Source organism: Emys orbicularis, chromosome 4 (genome assembly GCF_028017835.1).
Source record: "Emys orbicularis isolate rEmyOrb1 chromosome 4, rEmyOrb1.hap1, whole genome shotgun sequence".
In the NCBI taxonomy this organism is placed as follows: Eukaryota; Metazoa; Chordata; order Testudines; family Emydidae; genus Emys; species Emys orbicularis.
This window is the reverse complement of record NC_088686.1, coordinates 76,578,777-76,593,894: the sequence shown is the minus strand read 5'-3', so window position 1 is coordinate 76,593,894 and position 15,118 is coordinate 76,578,777. Positions and strand designations below refer to the sequence as shown.

The 15,118-nt window shown below is 53.7% G+C and overlaps 1 protein-coding gene across 1 annotated transcript in view; it reads left to right on the top strand.

Annotated features, from left to right (window-relative positions):
• The window catches only part of MAPK8IP1 (mitogen-activated protein kinase 8 interacting protein 1), a 46,217-nt gene extending 33,276 nt beyond the window's left edge, over nucleotides 1-12,941 (top strand). Inside the window, exons 5-13 of the mRNA XM_065403681.1 lie at nucleotides 2,319-2,400; nucleotides 3,088-3,963; nucleotides 5,835-5,910; nucleotides 7,446-7,618; nucleotides 8,038-8,147; nucleotides 8,357-8,476; nucleotides 10,640-10,710; nucleotides 11,414-11,512; nucleotides 12,869-12,941. Coding sequence (XP_065259753.1) covers nucleotides 2,319-2,400; nucleotides 3,088-3,963; nucleotides 5,835-5,910; nucleotides 7,446-7,618; nucleotides 8,038-8,147; nucleotides 8,357-8,476; nucleotides 10,640-10,710; nucleotides 11,414-11,512; nucleotides 12,869-12,941 — 1,680 coding nt within the window. The remainder of the gene's footprint in view (nucleotides 1-2,318; nucleotides 2,401-3,087; nucleotides 3,964-5,834; nucleotides 5,911-7,445; nucleotides 7,619-8,037; nucleotides 8,148-8,356; nucleotides 8,477-10,639; nucleotides 10,711-11,413; nucleotides 11,513-12,868) is intronic.
• The last annotated feature ends 2,177 nt before the right edge of the window (nucleotides 12,942-15,118 follow it).

Genomic DNA, 15,118 nt, shown 5'->3' with positions numbered 1-15,118 from the left:
TCAATATAGATCCTGCAGCTGGGGAAAAATAACCCAAAAGCTCGATCCTCAATGGGAGGGGAACCCAGAGGGCAGATTCCTTCCTCCTAGGCTGAGAGAGACTCTGGGGGGATGGGGGAGTGGGGGGAAGCAAACAGGACAGGAGTTTACAATGAGATGGCTGCAAAACACCAGTGATATTCTGGGGTCTGGGTATGCAAAATCCTCAGTCCCAGACTGGGGACTTCAGAGAGACCTCACCTCAGATCCTGCACTCAGTGCTGGGGCCTTCAGTCCCAGAGAGCTCTCATTCTGGGGCTGGAGGGGTCAATTTATGAGGCGAGATTAATAAGGCTTTGTCTAGGCTGGCTCGGTGATGACTAAACGTGAAGGGGGAAGGTGATGTTTGCAGGTGGAGGAAGGTGATGTTTGCAGGTGGAGGAAGGATGTAAACCCCAAGGAGGGGAAGGAATCTTTAGGGCAGTACACTGAAGTGTAACTAGAGGGGTGGGGTGAGACTAAGAGGGGATATTTTGATTTAACCTCGGGAGATGTCTTGTCACTGAGATGTGGATGGGTCTACAGAGGACGGGGTGGGACACACAATGCTAGATTGGGACAGAGCCCTAGAGAATGTGATGGAGGGTTTAGATGGGCCCAGGGTTAGATGGGCCATGGGTCTGCTCTGGCACAGAAGGGAGAGGGATACCAGACTGGATGGTCCATCTCCCTGTGGTGGACCCTGTTCATTGGGAATATGTCCACACTGCAGCTGGGAGCGAGCCTGCTAACCTGGGTAGACACTCACAGGTGCTAAAAATAGCTGTGTGGACACACGGCACCAACAGAGGCTCGAGCTAGCCACCCAAGCTTGAACCTAGGGTATAGGGTGGCTTGAGCTCTGTTGGCTAGCCTGAGCTTCCACTGGTGCTGCACCGTGCACACTGCTGTTTTTAGCATGCTAGCTCAGGCCCTGCTAGTGTGCTTCTGTCTGCCCAGGCTGGTAGGCTTGCTCCTACCTACAGTGTAGACCTACCTCAGTGCCCGCCCCTCAGAATTTGTCAGCTAATGCCTGGAAGCAGCTGGTGGGGGTTGTGGGATCTGGCTGCACTCATGGTTTCTCTAGCTCTGCCAGGAACACTCAGGAGTAGCAACTGCAGGATGCTTGATGCCCAGTACCCGCTTGATTCTCTGAATGGCATCTCACTGAGGCCATGTCTCCACTGGGAAAATGCATTAAGTCCCCCTTAGGATTAACCATGACCAGCTACCGTGTTTTAAACACGCCTGCCTTATCCACAGTAAGGGCAAAATTGGGTTGAACATCACATTAGTTCAGACATCATAGTTATGGTGTTTTCTGAAAAGATGCAGTTTCCCAGTGCAGACAAGGCCAGAAAGAGCAGGTCCTGGGAAAGGAACCGAACAGAGTGACCTTTGCGGCCCTCATGCCCAGGGTGGAATAGGCAGCGGGGCAGCTATGTTGCCCATGGGGAAAATGTTGGTCCTGGTGATAACACGTCGTTTTTCTCTTGCCTGGCCTGCTGTGATGGGAGTAGCGCGTATGTACCCAGTGCTGGCTGTGCCCTGGAGAGGTGTGGGACACAGCAGAGGAACAACCAGTGTGTGTACATACCGCCTGCCATGCTCACAAGCATTTCTCTTGACCCTCTGTGCCCAATGACACTGAAGGGCCTGTACTTCCTGTGCCACATACCCAGTGTCTAGAGCTTCTCACGCCAAGCATTGCCAGATGCATGACCTGGCCCCTGGCGCTCCCCAGCCAGGGGGTTAATGTGCCTCTCATTGGTGGGTCAAGTGTGCTAGAAAAAAATTCATGAGCTCCTCTGGTAACATGGACAGCGAAGATCACAAGTGAATGTGTGTGTGGGGGGGGGGAAAGAGCGTGCAGGTGAGAGACCATATGCACAATGTGTAGATGACAAATCCTAGGTAGGTGCAAGGTTTGCTCGGGATTTTCCTGCCAAAGGAAAACAAAATCTGTGTGGGTCCTTGGAGCAGTGCCCTGAGTGCCACTCTAGGGTTGGGGTACAAAAATCCAGATCAGGTTCTTCCTCATCGTTCGTGGCTCATTCCCTCCTGTGCCTTGAGTTAGTTCCCAAGCTACTGCCCAGGCTTTCCCAGCAGCAGCTGCGGATCTGGGATTAGCTTGTGGATCCCTCTGAGCAGCCAGATCCTCTGATGCACATGGACAATAGTTGGCTGATGTGGAGGAAGGCTGGGGCAGTGGAGCGGTGGGCTGTGGGAGGGACAGGGCATCTTTGTGCCATGCGCTGTTTACTGTTCCAGCTACAAGGCAGCTTTGTTCTTCTCCTTAGGACACTCTGAATAACAACTCTCTAGGGAAAAAGCACAGTTGGCAGGAGCGGGTGTCCCGGTCATCATCCCCCCTGAAAACTGGTGAGTCCAGGCTCTCAGCAGGAGGCTGCTTCTCTCACTCTCTCCGGTTTTCCCCTTCTGTCTCCTGGCAGTTCCTTCAGTGCCTGGATCTCAGAGGAGCAACCGCAGTCCTGCGTCCTCCCAGTGCCCCATCCCTTTGGCCTGTGCCCAGTGAGGTGGGTGCTGCGCTTATCCACAGGCTGATGGAGGCACATTCGGACAGCTGGGAGTTGATTCCCCTCTGCCCGCCCCCTTTTACTGGGTACCTGTCCCCAGCTGGTAAGGTCCTTCCTTTCCTGGTGTCCTGGGAGCTGGTAGCATTCCAGCTTGGACCAAAAGTGAGAGATGGACTGTCCTCAGATGTTTTTGTAGCAACCTTGGAGCATGAATAGCTCTTCTGGGGGTAGCGATCAGGAGGCAGAGCCCAGGATAAGCTCCTGTCCCTACTGCGGCCTATGGATATGCAGGAGGGTAATCTGAATATTGTTCAGCTGGCATGGGATGTAGGCTCAGCAGGGAACTCTTCTTGGGCCCATAACCTCAGTCCCAGCCCCTGGGTGGGGGAGCTGGCAGCAGCTGTCAATGCAGATGTTTTGGGTGTGTCCTCACTGTGTATCCCAGCACAGAGTGCTTCTAGGCTGCTTGTGCTCTGGATTTGATGGATGGATGTTGCTCTCTTTTTCTCTCTCCCTCTTGCCCACCCCCCAGGTGAGCAGACCCCCCCCCATGACCACATTTGCCTAAGTGATGAGGTCAATCACCAAAACAGCACAACCTCCACCAAAGATCGGGGCACGTCCACAGAGAGCCCGTGCCGGCGCACGGCCGCCACACAGATCGCCCCTGCCTGTGTTGTGTCCTCCCGGGTGCCTGAGAAGCACCAGGCTGCCGGCCGGCTCCCACCCCACAACCCCAGTGTGGTGGTGGTGACGAGGGGGCCGGAAGCCCACCGGGACCGCATCCGCTACCAGACGGACGTGAGGCTAGAGGCCACCGAGGAGATCTACCTGACACCTGTACAGAAGAACTCGGACCCACTGGAGCCTGAGAAGCCCTTCCTGTCGCAGTCCAGCGAGAACCGCATGTCCATCAGTTCTGACATCGACACCTCCAGCTACCCCGCACTGATGGGGAAGCCCAATCCCTCCATCAGCGAGGAGGACGAGGTGCTGGACTACATGTCCTCGCCCGAGAAAATGAGCCTGCCCAGGACCTCGTGCAGCAGCAGCAGCAACGGTGGCTACCGGCATGGGCACAGCCTCCAGAGGGCGTCAGTGAGCTCAGACACCAGTGCCCTCTCTTACGACTCAGTCAAGTACACGCTGGTGGTAGATGAGAACGTGCAGCTGGAATTAGTCAGCCTGAAGCAGTGCTACTCAGGCTACAGCGACGAGAGCGACTCAGCAACCGTCTACGACAACTGCGTCTCCTCGCCCTATGAGTCGGCCATCGGCGAGGAGTATGAGGAGGATGCGCTGAAGCGTGATTCAGTCTGCCTGTCTGAGGACTCCACCCCCGAGGCTGATATCCACTTCTCCAAGAAGTTCCTCAACGTCTTCATGAGTGGCCGGTCGCGTTCCTCTAGTGAGTGCTGAGCCTGGGGGTGGGGGATGGGTGGCAGAGGGCTTTGTAACTGTATTGCAAAGTGATCCTCGTTCCCCCCGACTTCTCCCCCCTCCTGTGGTAACCGGAGTTTTAGTGTCCAGTCAGTACATCTGACTGGATACTGCCAGGTCTCCTTTTCGACTGGACTTTCCAGTTGAAAACTGGACACTTGGCAACCCTACCCATGACTCACAAATTGCAGCAACCTCCACTCTTGTAAATGCTCTACAATCTGAACGGTTACTTGCATTGCTTTGAAATTTGGTGTGCCTCATCGGGGTGCAGGGTAGCGTTAGTAAACCACATTTGAGGTCATTTGACAGAGGGGTTCCCAAATTACAGGTTTCCCCCAAAAAAACATGGGTTAACTTCTGCTGCCTTGAACTGTTAAACAGAGAGGCACTAATGACTGGGTGGGTGAATCACAACAGGCCTCTTGATGACTGTGAACCCACCCTTCTATTAACATAACTAAGAATAAGTTAATTACAAGCCCCCACCTAAGACAAAAGGAGTTTTGGACTTGCATTGCATCAATAGTTTGATGTCTAGATGTGTGCCAAAAAAAAAAAGTTACCTGCACGGTATAACCTGCTTCAAATAGGATATGCAGCCATGTCCCTCTCCCTGCCCTCCAGAAATACCCCTTTGGCCTCTACCAGGGCTTCCTACCTGTGTCCTCAGCTGGTGAACCATCTGTGATTTGCTGGCTGAGAGTAGTGTACCAGGGATAGGGTGGGATTTGTGTAAGTCCCCCACTGGCCACCAGTCATGTCCCCCCAGCTTGAATTTCCCCCTTGGCTTTGCCGCTCATATTATCCCTCCCCCAGAAATACACCCTGTCTCCACTAATGCCGTGTTCATATCCTCTGCCTCCGTGGAGTTCGCTGCACGCAAGTCCCGTTCTGATGAACCACAGCCGGTTTGTCAAACAGGGACTTGCAAGCGGGAAGCCTCCACTGGTTCTCCAGCTCTCGGGGACATTAGTGGAGACCAGGGTCATTTCTGGGGGGTAGGGCTGGGGTGAGGAATGTGATGACTCCCATCTCATTTCTGGCCTTTGAGGTGCCTGAGGAAATTGCCCACCTTTACCCCAATACAGCTCTGCTGTCCAGTTCACTGGCCGGGACTCAGCAGAGAATCTGAGTACAACTGGGGCCAAGCCCACTTTATGGAGGCCAAACTCTGGTCACTTAATTCTCCTGTGATCTGGTCTCCTCCTGCGACTTCTGTGCAGAGTCTGCCTGCCAGCCAGCAGTTCCTGCATGGCCAGTTCCATAGCGCTCCCCACCTGTCCCATGCAGGAGCTAAAAGGGGTTTCCTTTCTCCACTTGATAGTTGCTCAGTGTCACCTATGCAAAAGCAGCTTGTGGACCTCTGTCCTTTTGTACACAAAGCCACCAGCTCACCTGTCTCTGATTTGGCCCCCTTGAGCAGCCCAAGATGGAATGGGCTCAGGAGAATTGAATTCCCAGTGTCGCCCAGGGCAGGGCTGGGGCGTGCTGTGAGGAAGTTGGCTTTGCTGCCTGGGCTGTGCCTGTTTCTAGAGGCCTTTGGGCGCGAGTGCCTTTCACCAGTGTCACACTGAAGGGCTTTCTGGAGCTTTGTGCCAGGCTGAGTTCTCTGGTCCCCAGCTGGGCATGAGGAGAGACACAGTTCTACCAGACACACCTCTCTCCCCTAGCTGGCATTGACATGCCAGTCCTGAATGTAGCACCCCCTGCTGGGGATACCACATAAGGGAACCCTGAAGTACATGCCAGGGCACACCTGCTCCCAGAGTGGGTCCTGAGAACAGTCTCCCTCACTCATCCCCCTAGAGACTGTAATGTTCCCCTTTGCATACACAGGTGCGGAATCGTTTGGGCTGTTCTCCTGTATGATCAATGGGGAGGAGCAGGAACAGACTCACCGTGCTGTCTTTAGGTGAGTGTAGACACACCCTACACCCCAGTCCAGTCAGCCTCTCTTCCCAGAGCGCTTGTTCTGCCTCTAGCCCAGAAGATGGGGGAAGGGGGGACTTCCTCACAACAGCTGCTGCTCTGTGCCTGGCTGTACTGAGCCCAGTCCAAACCTCTGCTTCCCTCTCACCAACACGCTTCTGGGGGAGGGGGAGCACCAGTGACCAAACTCTTGTAATTGGCCTGTATCTGTCCCAATTCCAGCTGGTGCACAAGCTAAGCAGTATCAAGCCTGGTCACTACTGGGGTGGGAGACCTCCAAGGAAATCTGGAAGTGCTCTGGGCGATCCAATAGGGCCCCTTTTCAGTGCTGACCTCAAAGCTCCAGGATGGTATTGAGGGCACTGTGCTGTCTGTAGATTATAACCCTCATGGTCATTAGGGATGCTCGAGCTCTTTACTCAAGCCCCGGTGTGCTGGCCAGTTGCAGCTCTGGGGAAGCCATTTTGCCTGTTTCTGTTGGACAGTGTGTGATAAATGTTGCAGTCACATGCAGTATCTTTGGGGCTCGTAGGTATGAAATCTATGAATGGTTTAGGTATGATTGCGTTCCACTCCCCGGGGGAGAGTTACCACAGCTCCAACAGGAACTAAAATCAGTGGGGGGTGATTAAGGCAAGTCATGGAGACTAAACAACTCTAAAGAGATACCATCCTCTGCAGTGGTTTGTATATACTGCTTCAAACTGACTTTTCCAGAGACCAGGAGACACAGAGGGCTTTTGGTATAAAAGGCTGAGCTTGAACTGACTCCGGGCTTTCTTTCTGATCGAGCAAGTGGACAGGACCTTCTGTCCAAGGGCCCCTTTTGGAAGGGTTGGAAAGATTTTGGCCTACTAGGGCCCCATATGATTGATGGGTGACTCCTGGTATGGTTAGTGTGTGATTAAATCGGTTTGTTGTTTTTATTATGTTTTCTCTGTAATGCTTTTAACATAAAAATAAATGGGCTTGCTTAGAAAGAGCTATGTGTTAACTTGTAGCTGCTAGCGATGCACTGCTCACAGCCCTTGGGGAGAGACAGCAATGCACAGGCACTGGCCATTAGATAGACTGGCTTGCTGGGGATATCACAGGGTAAGGGCAGGGAGATGTGCAGCCTTAAAATCCCTGGGCAGAAGGGAGTGGGACAAGGGCCCTTTAAATCACTGCTGGAGCCCCAAGCAGTGTGGGCCAGGCACCGTGGATGGGCTGGCTGGGGGATGATGACCCCAGCCCCGCCCCTTCTGCCTGAGGCCCCGCCCCTTCAGGGGCCAGAGCCGGCCCCCGTACCGGTAAGTGTTGAATGTTACTTTCACCTCTGGGTGATGGCTGGAGACCTGGCTGGGCACTCTGGAGTGGACCATGGACAGGGGTTGGGGGGATATACAGTTGCAGTTACCCTGAAAATGTGGCACAGAGGATTCTCCATCTCTCCCTGTCCCTAGCTGCTAGGCAGTGTTGTAGCTGCTAGGCAACCAGTGCTCCTGGTTGGCAAAGTGCTGGTGACTCCCCCCTCAGGTTTGTGCCTCGTCATGCGGATGAGCTGGAGCTGGAGGTGGACGACCCTCTGCTGGTGGAGGTGCAGGCAGAAGATTATTGGTACGAAGCCTACAACATGAGGACAGGCGACCGGGGCATCTTCCCTGCTTACTATGCGATTGAGGTCACCAAGGATCCTGACCACATTACAGGTACTGGGCCCCTCTCTACAGCTCGCATGTTGCCTCCCAATCCTGACCTACAGCATGCCCTTGCTATTCCAGCCTATGGCCTCTCCTGAGCAGAGGCTGCCAGTCTTGCTGGGGTGGAGAGATGATTATGTTGTGCACAAACTTCAGCTAAGAAGTAAATAGAGACCTAGCCAACTTCTGTTCATAGCTCTGTGTCCCAGGACCTCTGCCTGGAACTTTAGGAAAGGTGCATCCCTAGCCCTGGGATGCTATGGGTGTGTGCGTGTTGTGTGGATGCGCACAGATGCCAGGGTGGGGGTGGGGGTGTGCGCGTGTGTGTGCACATGCTTGCACTGATGCTGTGTGTGGGAGGGGGGCAGTATGCACTGATATGGGGAGGGGATTGCACATTCTCATCTGCTTTGCGCTTTATCTTCCAGCCCTGACCAAGAACAGTGACTGGATGGATCAGTTCCGGGTGAAGTTCCTTGGCTCAGTCCAGGTTCCATATCACAAAGGCAATGATGTGCTGTGTGCGGCTATGCAGAAGGTACAGCAGCCCCTGAGTCCTGGCCTCCCACGGGGGCAAAGAACCTATATACCTACCTGCAGAGCAAAGGGCTTTCTGGGAAGATCTGGGAGCAAGGCGATAATTTCCCTGGGGATGGGAGGGGGCCGAGACCTCATTTGGGGGAACGAGGGCAGTAAGTACTCATGTGGTTTGTGGGTGTGATAGTCTGTCCCTTTGTCTCCTCCCAGATCGCCACCACCCGCCGCCTCACTGTGCACTTTAACCCACCCTCCAGCTGCATCCTGGAGATCAATGTGCGAGGAGTCAAGATTGCTGTGAAATCTGATGATTCCAAGGAGCAGAACAAGGTAACAGACCTCCCGACCCTCAGTTCTGCTCACATACATCTCCGGGCTATCCCTGCTTCACCTGATCACATTCTCAATGCCCAGCATATCACCCTCCAATCACAGCTCCACATTAGCTCATGCCCACTAAAATAAAGACAATATTCTTATAGAAGCCATAAGAGATCCCTGATTTGCACCTCTCCCTGATTGGTTGTTCCTGGACCCCAAAAATGCACCCTGAGGGGTTGAAATGTATATAGTAGGATCCACCCATCCCAAACACAACAGGATCTACTCTCCCAGGGCTGTGGGATCCACCTCCCAGGGCCCTAGCTTCAAGTCCAGCCTCCCAGCCCCTGAGGGGAGCAGAATCCCCCTGCCCACCAGGGCCTAACACTGAGGTCCATCCTCCCAGCCGGTGGGTGCACTACTTCACTGGAATGTTAGTGAGCTGAGCTGCTCTGATAATCTGTGAGCTGTTTCTAAACCCTTCTGCTGCTATTTTGAGTGCTGCTCTTGGATCTGAGCAGCAAAGCTCTTTAGATGGACATTGGAGGCTTCTGATTAGCGTTCTGCATAAGTAGCCTATGCAGAGCCTACAAGAGGCAGGTGTGGAGCCACATGAGGCCGTTAGGCAAAGCCATTCAGAAAGCCTTCCCAAATGGTGATGCAGTTTCCCTGCTGGAGTAATTCAAGGGTGCCAGGTACCAGCAGCCTGGATTTTACTCAGACTGTATTTAAGGGACACTGTCAACTTGATTATTTTTAAAACTAATATTTAAAAATTCCAGTTTCTAATAGGACCCCTTTAAACAGTCAGGCCTGAGTGATGGATTTAATTCCTGTTATTATTTTGCATTCCCATTGTGCCTAGGTCCTGTTCAGGGACCGGGAACCCTTTATGCTGGGTGCTGTACAAAGAGATGGTCTCTGCCCCAAAGAGCTTACAAGCTAAATATAAGATGAGACCTCAGATGGACACAGACAGACAGGGGAATACAGGGAGACAATGAGGCAACATTGGTCGGCGTGCTAGGCAGTGGTCTCAGCACACCAGGAGCCTAACTGTTGTCAGGTTTTTGGTAGGTGTCACAGCAGAGGAGTTTTAAGGTGGATAATGACTTGCGTTAGTTTTGTGGGTGTTCACGGGGAGCTCCTCCAAATCAGATGGGGCAGCATGGGAGAAAGTGCAAAGGTACTTGTTTGAAAATGTAACAGGTGGGCAATGCAGCATTCTGAATGGATGTGAGCAGGGCAAGGTTGCATGAGAGCCTGGAGGAGCGTTTTAGCTGTGGGAAAGGCCCTAGCTTAAGAGATGTTAAATTATATACATACATATAACTGCTTTTCTGCTCCCTGGCTGGGGTTTATAAAGGTCTTTTCAGCAAGGGAAAAACTGACTATACAGGGCAAACAGTGACACTGATGCTAAAAGTGCTCTCAAATGCACAAAGGAAACACAAAGGAACTGAGCAAGAGCTCTGTGTAAGCTCAAAGCTTGTCTCTTTAACCAGAAGTTGGTCCAATATAAGAGATGACCTCACCCACCTTGTCTGTCTCACACACACAAGAAAATGCTATGCCCGCTGTGAATGCTAATAGCTGTCAGTGATGGGAATCATGAGCCTAACCTGTAACAAGAGCAACTATAGTCCTTCCCAGAAGAGATGTGATTTCACAAGTACACAGTGCCTCTTGCAAGTTCATGCCAGGGAGAGGTTCAAGCTACCAGCTAGAGCCAGGAATCATGCCTACAAATGCTGAGCAAGTTTCCCCCAGCTCTGACAAGGTACCTCAGTCCTCGCTCACAACACCCCCTGAAATTCCAGTCCCAGGTGCCGCGCACAGCCCTGCTAATGCACCTCAGTCCTGATATGTTATCCCAGTCCTGGACCCACTTCCTGCAGCCCTGGCCATGCCTCCCCAGTCCTGACCTGCAACACCTCACTGTATTGCAGTCCAGACCTCCGCAAAGCAGTCACCAATTGTGTCAAATTGTATGGAGGTTTGTGATGGGCAGAAATGGGGTCAGGCCAAGAGACACTTTCATGTGGGACCTGATTCTGGATCTCCATGGTTGAGAGATGGGCAGCATGTTACCCTCCTGCGCCCCATAGAGACAGCCCTGTATCACCCTACCAGTGCAGGCTGAGTCTGACAGCTCTTTTCTCTGTCCCACAGGGTAATAAATGTAGCCACTTTTTCCAGCTGAAGAACATTTCCTTCTGTGGATACCATCCAAAGAACAACAAGTGAGTGCCCACAGGCCCAAGGCTCCATGATCCTGATCCTGGGGGAGAGAGGCCCCCTTTCCTTCTCAGCCTGCTCTCTACTTATAGACTCAGTTGTGTTCCCTGGGAGCAAGGGTGGGAGAGGGGGGCATTCCAGCTGTCATCATCTTCTTCCTCCTCCTCCTCATGGGTTTCCCTTCCCTGTAAATGCTACCCACTTTTCCCTGCAGCTCCAGGCATGGACCAGCCCTGGGAGTTCGATGCTTTCTGCCCCAGGGTCTTGGGAGGGTTAAAAGGTATTTGCAGTGGGTTCCAAAGATGGGACTAGGAAGATGCAGTGAGTGATTGTTATCGGACCAAAGCTGAGTCACTGGACAGTGGAAGGGTTTTTCCTGTTGGGAATTTTCCCCATTTCACTGTGCCCAGGGCTGGGCATTTGCACAAGCGTCACAAGTAACTCTTTGGGGTCCTTCTTTCTTGGGGCTCCCCAGCCCAATTTTGTCCCCCTGCCACCAGAATTAGAGTGTCTGGATCCCAGTTTCCATGCCCTTCCCACCCCTCCGCACTTCCCAAAGGGTAAGTCAGGCCCTGCTGTGAATACTTCCTGGCTCCTGGGCTGTTGCTCTAATGGGGCATACAGCCTGGGCGGTGGGCAGACCTTCCTCTGCAGCACAGCCCTGTGCATTGCCTCCACTCCAGCCTCACCTGCTCTCTTCTCTCCCAGATATTTTGGGTTTATCACCAAGCACCCAGCTGACCACAGATTTGCCTGTCACGTCTTCGTCTCAGAGGAGTCCACCAAGCCGCTTGCAGAGTCTGTAGGGTGAGTCCAGGGTGGGCTGGCGGAGGGGATAGATTTCTTTCTTCTCTCGGGCAGCAGTTTCTAGTCCCTGCTCCAGGCTCCATTTTCTGCCTTAGTTATGAGACTAGGCTGGGCTGTTCACTGGGGTGCTGCTGCCTTGAATTGTGGTGCTCTCACCTGCTATGGACCATGGGCTACGGACTGGAGCCGCACAGCTGAGCTGGTAGTGGGGAGCTCTGGTTGGGGCAGCCAGAGAGAGTGAGGATTAGGTTACTTAAACCCCCAAGTATTTTCCATGACAGTTTGGCGCTGTGTAGAGAAGATCTGGAGGCTGACGTCCTCTAGGGATAGGGGCCAGTTAGAGCAAGACTGCTGTGCAGTGGCTTTGTGACTTGGACACTGGACCGAGAGCCAACAACTGATTTCACAGGAGGCCCCAACCAGCTGAGGCATTGTATGGTGATAACTGTTGCCTTGGGCTGGGTTGGAGCAGATGCCCTAGAGGTGAAAGGCTCTGGATCCCATTCCCCAATCCCCTGAGCCACATCAGATTGGAGAAATTGCCCAGACAGGTTTGGAACTGCTGCTGTGTGTCGCTGAGTGCCACACAAATGCTCTCAATAGCGACACCACGTGGCTGACCTGAGTCCTTCTAGCTACTCAGTGGTGGGGCCTATGGATCTGTGTCCCTGCCATTTCCCCACTGCTGTGCGATGTCAGGTGAATGGTTCAAGGATAGATCTGGCCTCTGCGCCTCCATTCACACACACTGCCGCGGGGGGAGGAGCAAAGGATGGAGGGTTGCAGGACTGCCACGGGCTAAGACCTTTGTCTTCTTATTGCCCAAGAGCTTTACAGCCCCCTGGAATCCTGGGAGTGGCCAGCAAGAACAGACTGCTTCAGTAACCCTCTATGACAGGAACAGGGGCCGGCAACAAGACTGTGCTGGGTTAAAGGGAACCAAACCCCAACAGCATTGAAACAAGCCCCAGGGGCTCTTGGGGACAGGATGTGCAAACTTCACAGAGGAGTAGACAGGGATGTGTAGGAGACTGAGGGATTGTCCCCAAAAGGAAAGGGCAGAGACCATCACTGGAGACATTCCAGCGGGGCTGACAGAACCTTGGGAGATAGACAGTAGCGGCCAATCCTGCCCTAGGGGATAGACTAGAAAGCACCTAATGGGGTCTTTTCAGCTCCAGTTTCTAGAACTCTGTGAAAATAAATCTCTGAATTCTGCTAGGGGCTGAAGGCCTGTTCAGAATCCCTGACCAAAGAGGGAGTGTGCATGCAAGGTACACGCGGCTTGGTAGGGGAGCTGCCAGTGCACTGAGTGGCAGCCGCGCCTCAGCCTGGTCTCTGCTCTGTCTGTTGCAGGAGGGCTTTCCAGCAGTTCTACAAGGAGTATGTGGAGTACACCTGCCCCACAGAAGACATCTACCTGGAGTAGGGACTGGGCGGAGCACCCTTCTGTACAGACAGGGCCAGTGAACTCGCCCATTCCCCATCATGCATGGACAAGCTGCTTTGACACTGGAGGAGGAACAGAGCTGGGGATGGCTCCCTTGGTGCATGGAGCACTGCCTCTTTTCAGGACTCTCCTTCCTCGGGCTGGGGGTTGGGGGATGGGAGGGGGAGGGGCTGAAAAATGGGGTTTATTGTAAAATACTCTTTTAGTTTATTATATTGAAGAAGCAGCACGGCTGTGGGCTCTGAAGGGGGAACAGGCAGCCTGGGGCAGGAATGCAGCTGTGGCACTGGAGCTGGCCTAGGACAGAGCAGCCCTGTCACTGTGTAAGTGAGAGGGCTGGCCTGGTGTGATGAGAGCACTCCTCCTCCTCCCTCCTGGGTGCTGGAGCGAGGACTCCTCCCAGCTCCTGGGCTGCCTTGCAGCCTTAGCCAGCTTTCTCCAGCTCCCTTTCTTGGTCCTTCAGGTTGATTTTTAACTCCAGGGCAGCATTGGCCTCACACTGTGAAGCCACATCAGCTGCTGAGAACAGGAGCTGATAGGAACAGGTCAGCCCAAGCCCTGACTGAGGGGGAAGGGGGCATGGGCATGGCAGAGAGAGGCAACTGCTAAAAGCCTTGGAACCACTTGATGGGTACCACATGGAAGATGGACTCACCCCGCACTCATCCCAGGAGGGAAGAGCAGCCTGGTTTGTAGCCTCCCTGCCATTCCCACCCAGACATCCTGAGAGAACCCCCTGCTTTCCAGAGGTGAATATTAGCCTGGGCTGAGACTATGGGGCCCTATTTCTCCTCCGTGTAGAGGAGTGAGTTTGAGGAGAAGGAGCGGGGAGCAGAAGAGTCAGTGCCCTCACATCCTGTAAGGGTGGGAGGGGGACAGTTCCTCTGGGGCTCCTTCAGTCTCCAGGTTGGGGGGAACTCCTCTGCTCCTCACCCCACCAGCTGTGGGTGCCAGTGGCTGTGGGCTATTTGCATACTGGGATGCACGTTTGAAAGTGTGAGATGCTGAGAGGCAGTGGCTCTGGTCCATCCGCAGTGAGATGAGCACAACATGAATTCCTTCCCAGCCTCCACGATGGCAGTGGCTCCACCGAGGGGGAGAGGCAGCAGGAACCTGAGAGACGAGCTGGGGCCCTGAGACACGAGAGGGAGCAGCAAGGGGCTCAGGACTGCAGTGAGCTGTGCTAATATCTAGGGGATGACACTTCTCCCCTCCAGTCAAGGTCTCTGGCCTTCAGCTGGATCCGCTGTGGTGGCAAAACTATTAAACATAAAGTTTCATGGAGTTGCTCTACATGTCTCTGTGTGTCACACCAGAGCGCTGGGCAAGGCCTGCAGCTCCTCTGTCACAGCCTTGCTACATGGGCATCCTGCCCCCACCCCATTTTCTCCTTCCCAGGGCCTCTTCACCCCTCAGAGAGCCCCACCCAGCACCTCAAGCCCAAGGGAGATTGAGTGTCATGGCAGAGCAGTTTACCTGGCAGCCGGGGGACTGCACAGAATGGCTTTCTATGGATGAGTGATCTCAGTTCTCTGTGCCTGGGATCCCCACCTCTACACTCAGGTGGAGACAGGTAGCCTTCATTAGAGGGTAGGAGTAATTTTAGGGGCTTCATCTTCAGCTACACTGTTTCCAGCAGCTGAAGAAACATCCATGGGACTGAGGGGAGTAGTCTGGAGTAGTGGCAGCCCTCTGCCTTCACCTTCCCCACCCCAACAGCCATCACTGAGCAGATAGATCCTCAGTCTGTCTTGCTGTACAGCTCACCTTTATAAAGCAGCTAGTGCACAGGACCAGAGCTGGAGTCCCTAGCCCACGGGGCTCGTGGAGACCCCACAAGTCCCTGGGCAGCTCACAGGACATTGTCATAATAATACTCTGCCAAATCTGACTCATCCCGCTTGCTCTTGTGTGCTTGGTGCAGGCCTGCAGGCTGCTTCCGGGGTGCTTGAGTCTGGAACTGGGGGTGCTTCGGTTTAATGCCATAATCTATGGAAGGACAGAGAGCTGGTGATAGAGAGGGGAAGAAATGCAGGGCCCAAAACAGCCTCTGTTGTGGGGAAACTGCCTGCAGCCACTAATGATCCAAGTTTGGGTCCAGCGCTCACATGTACCCTCCCACCCTCGGATGTGGTGTGTGCTTTTGGGAACTACGC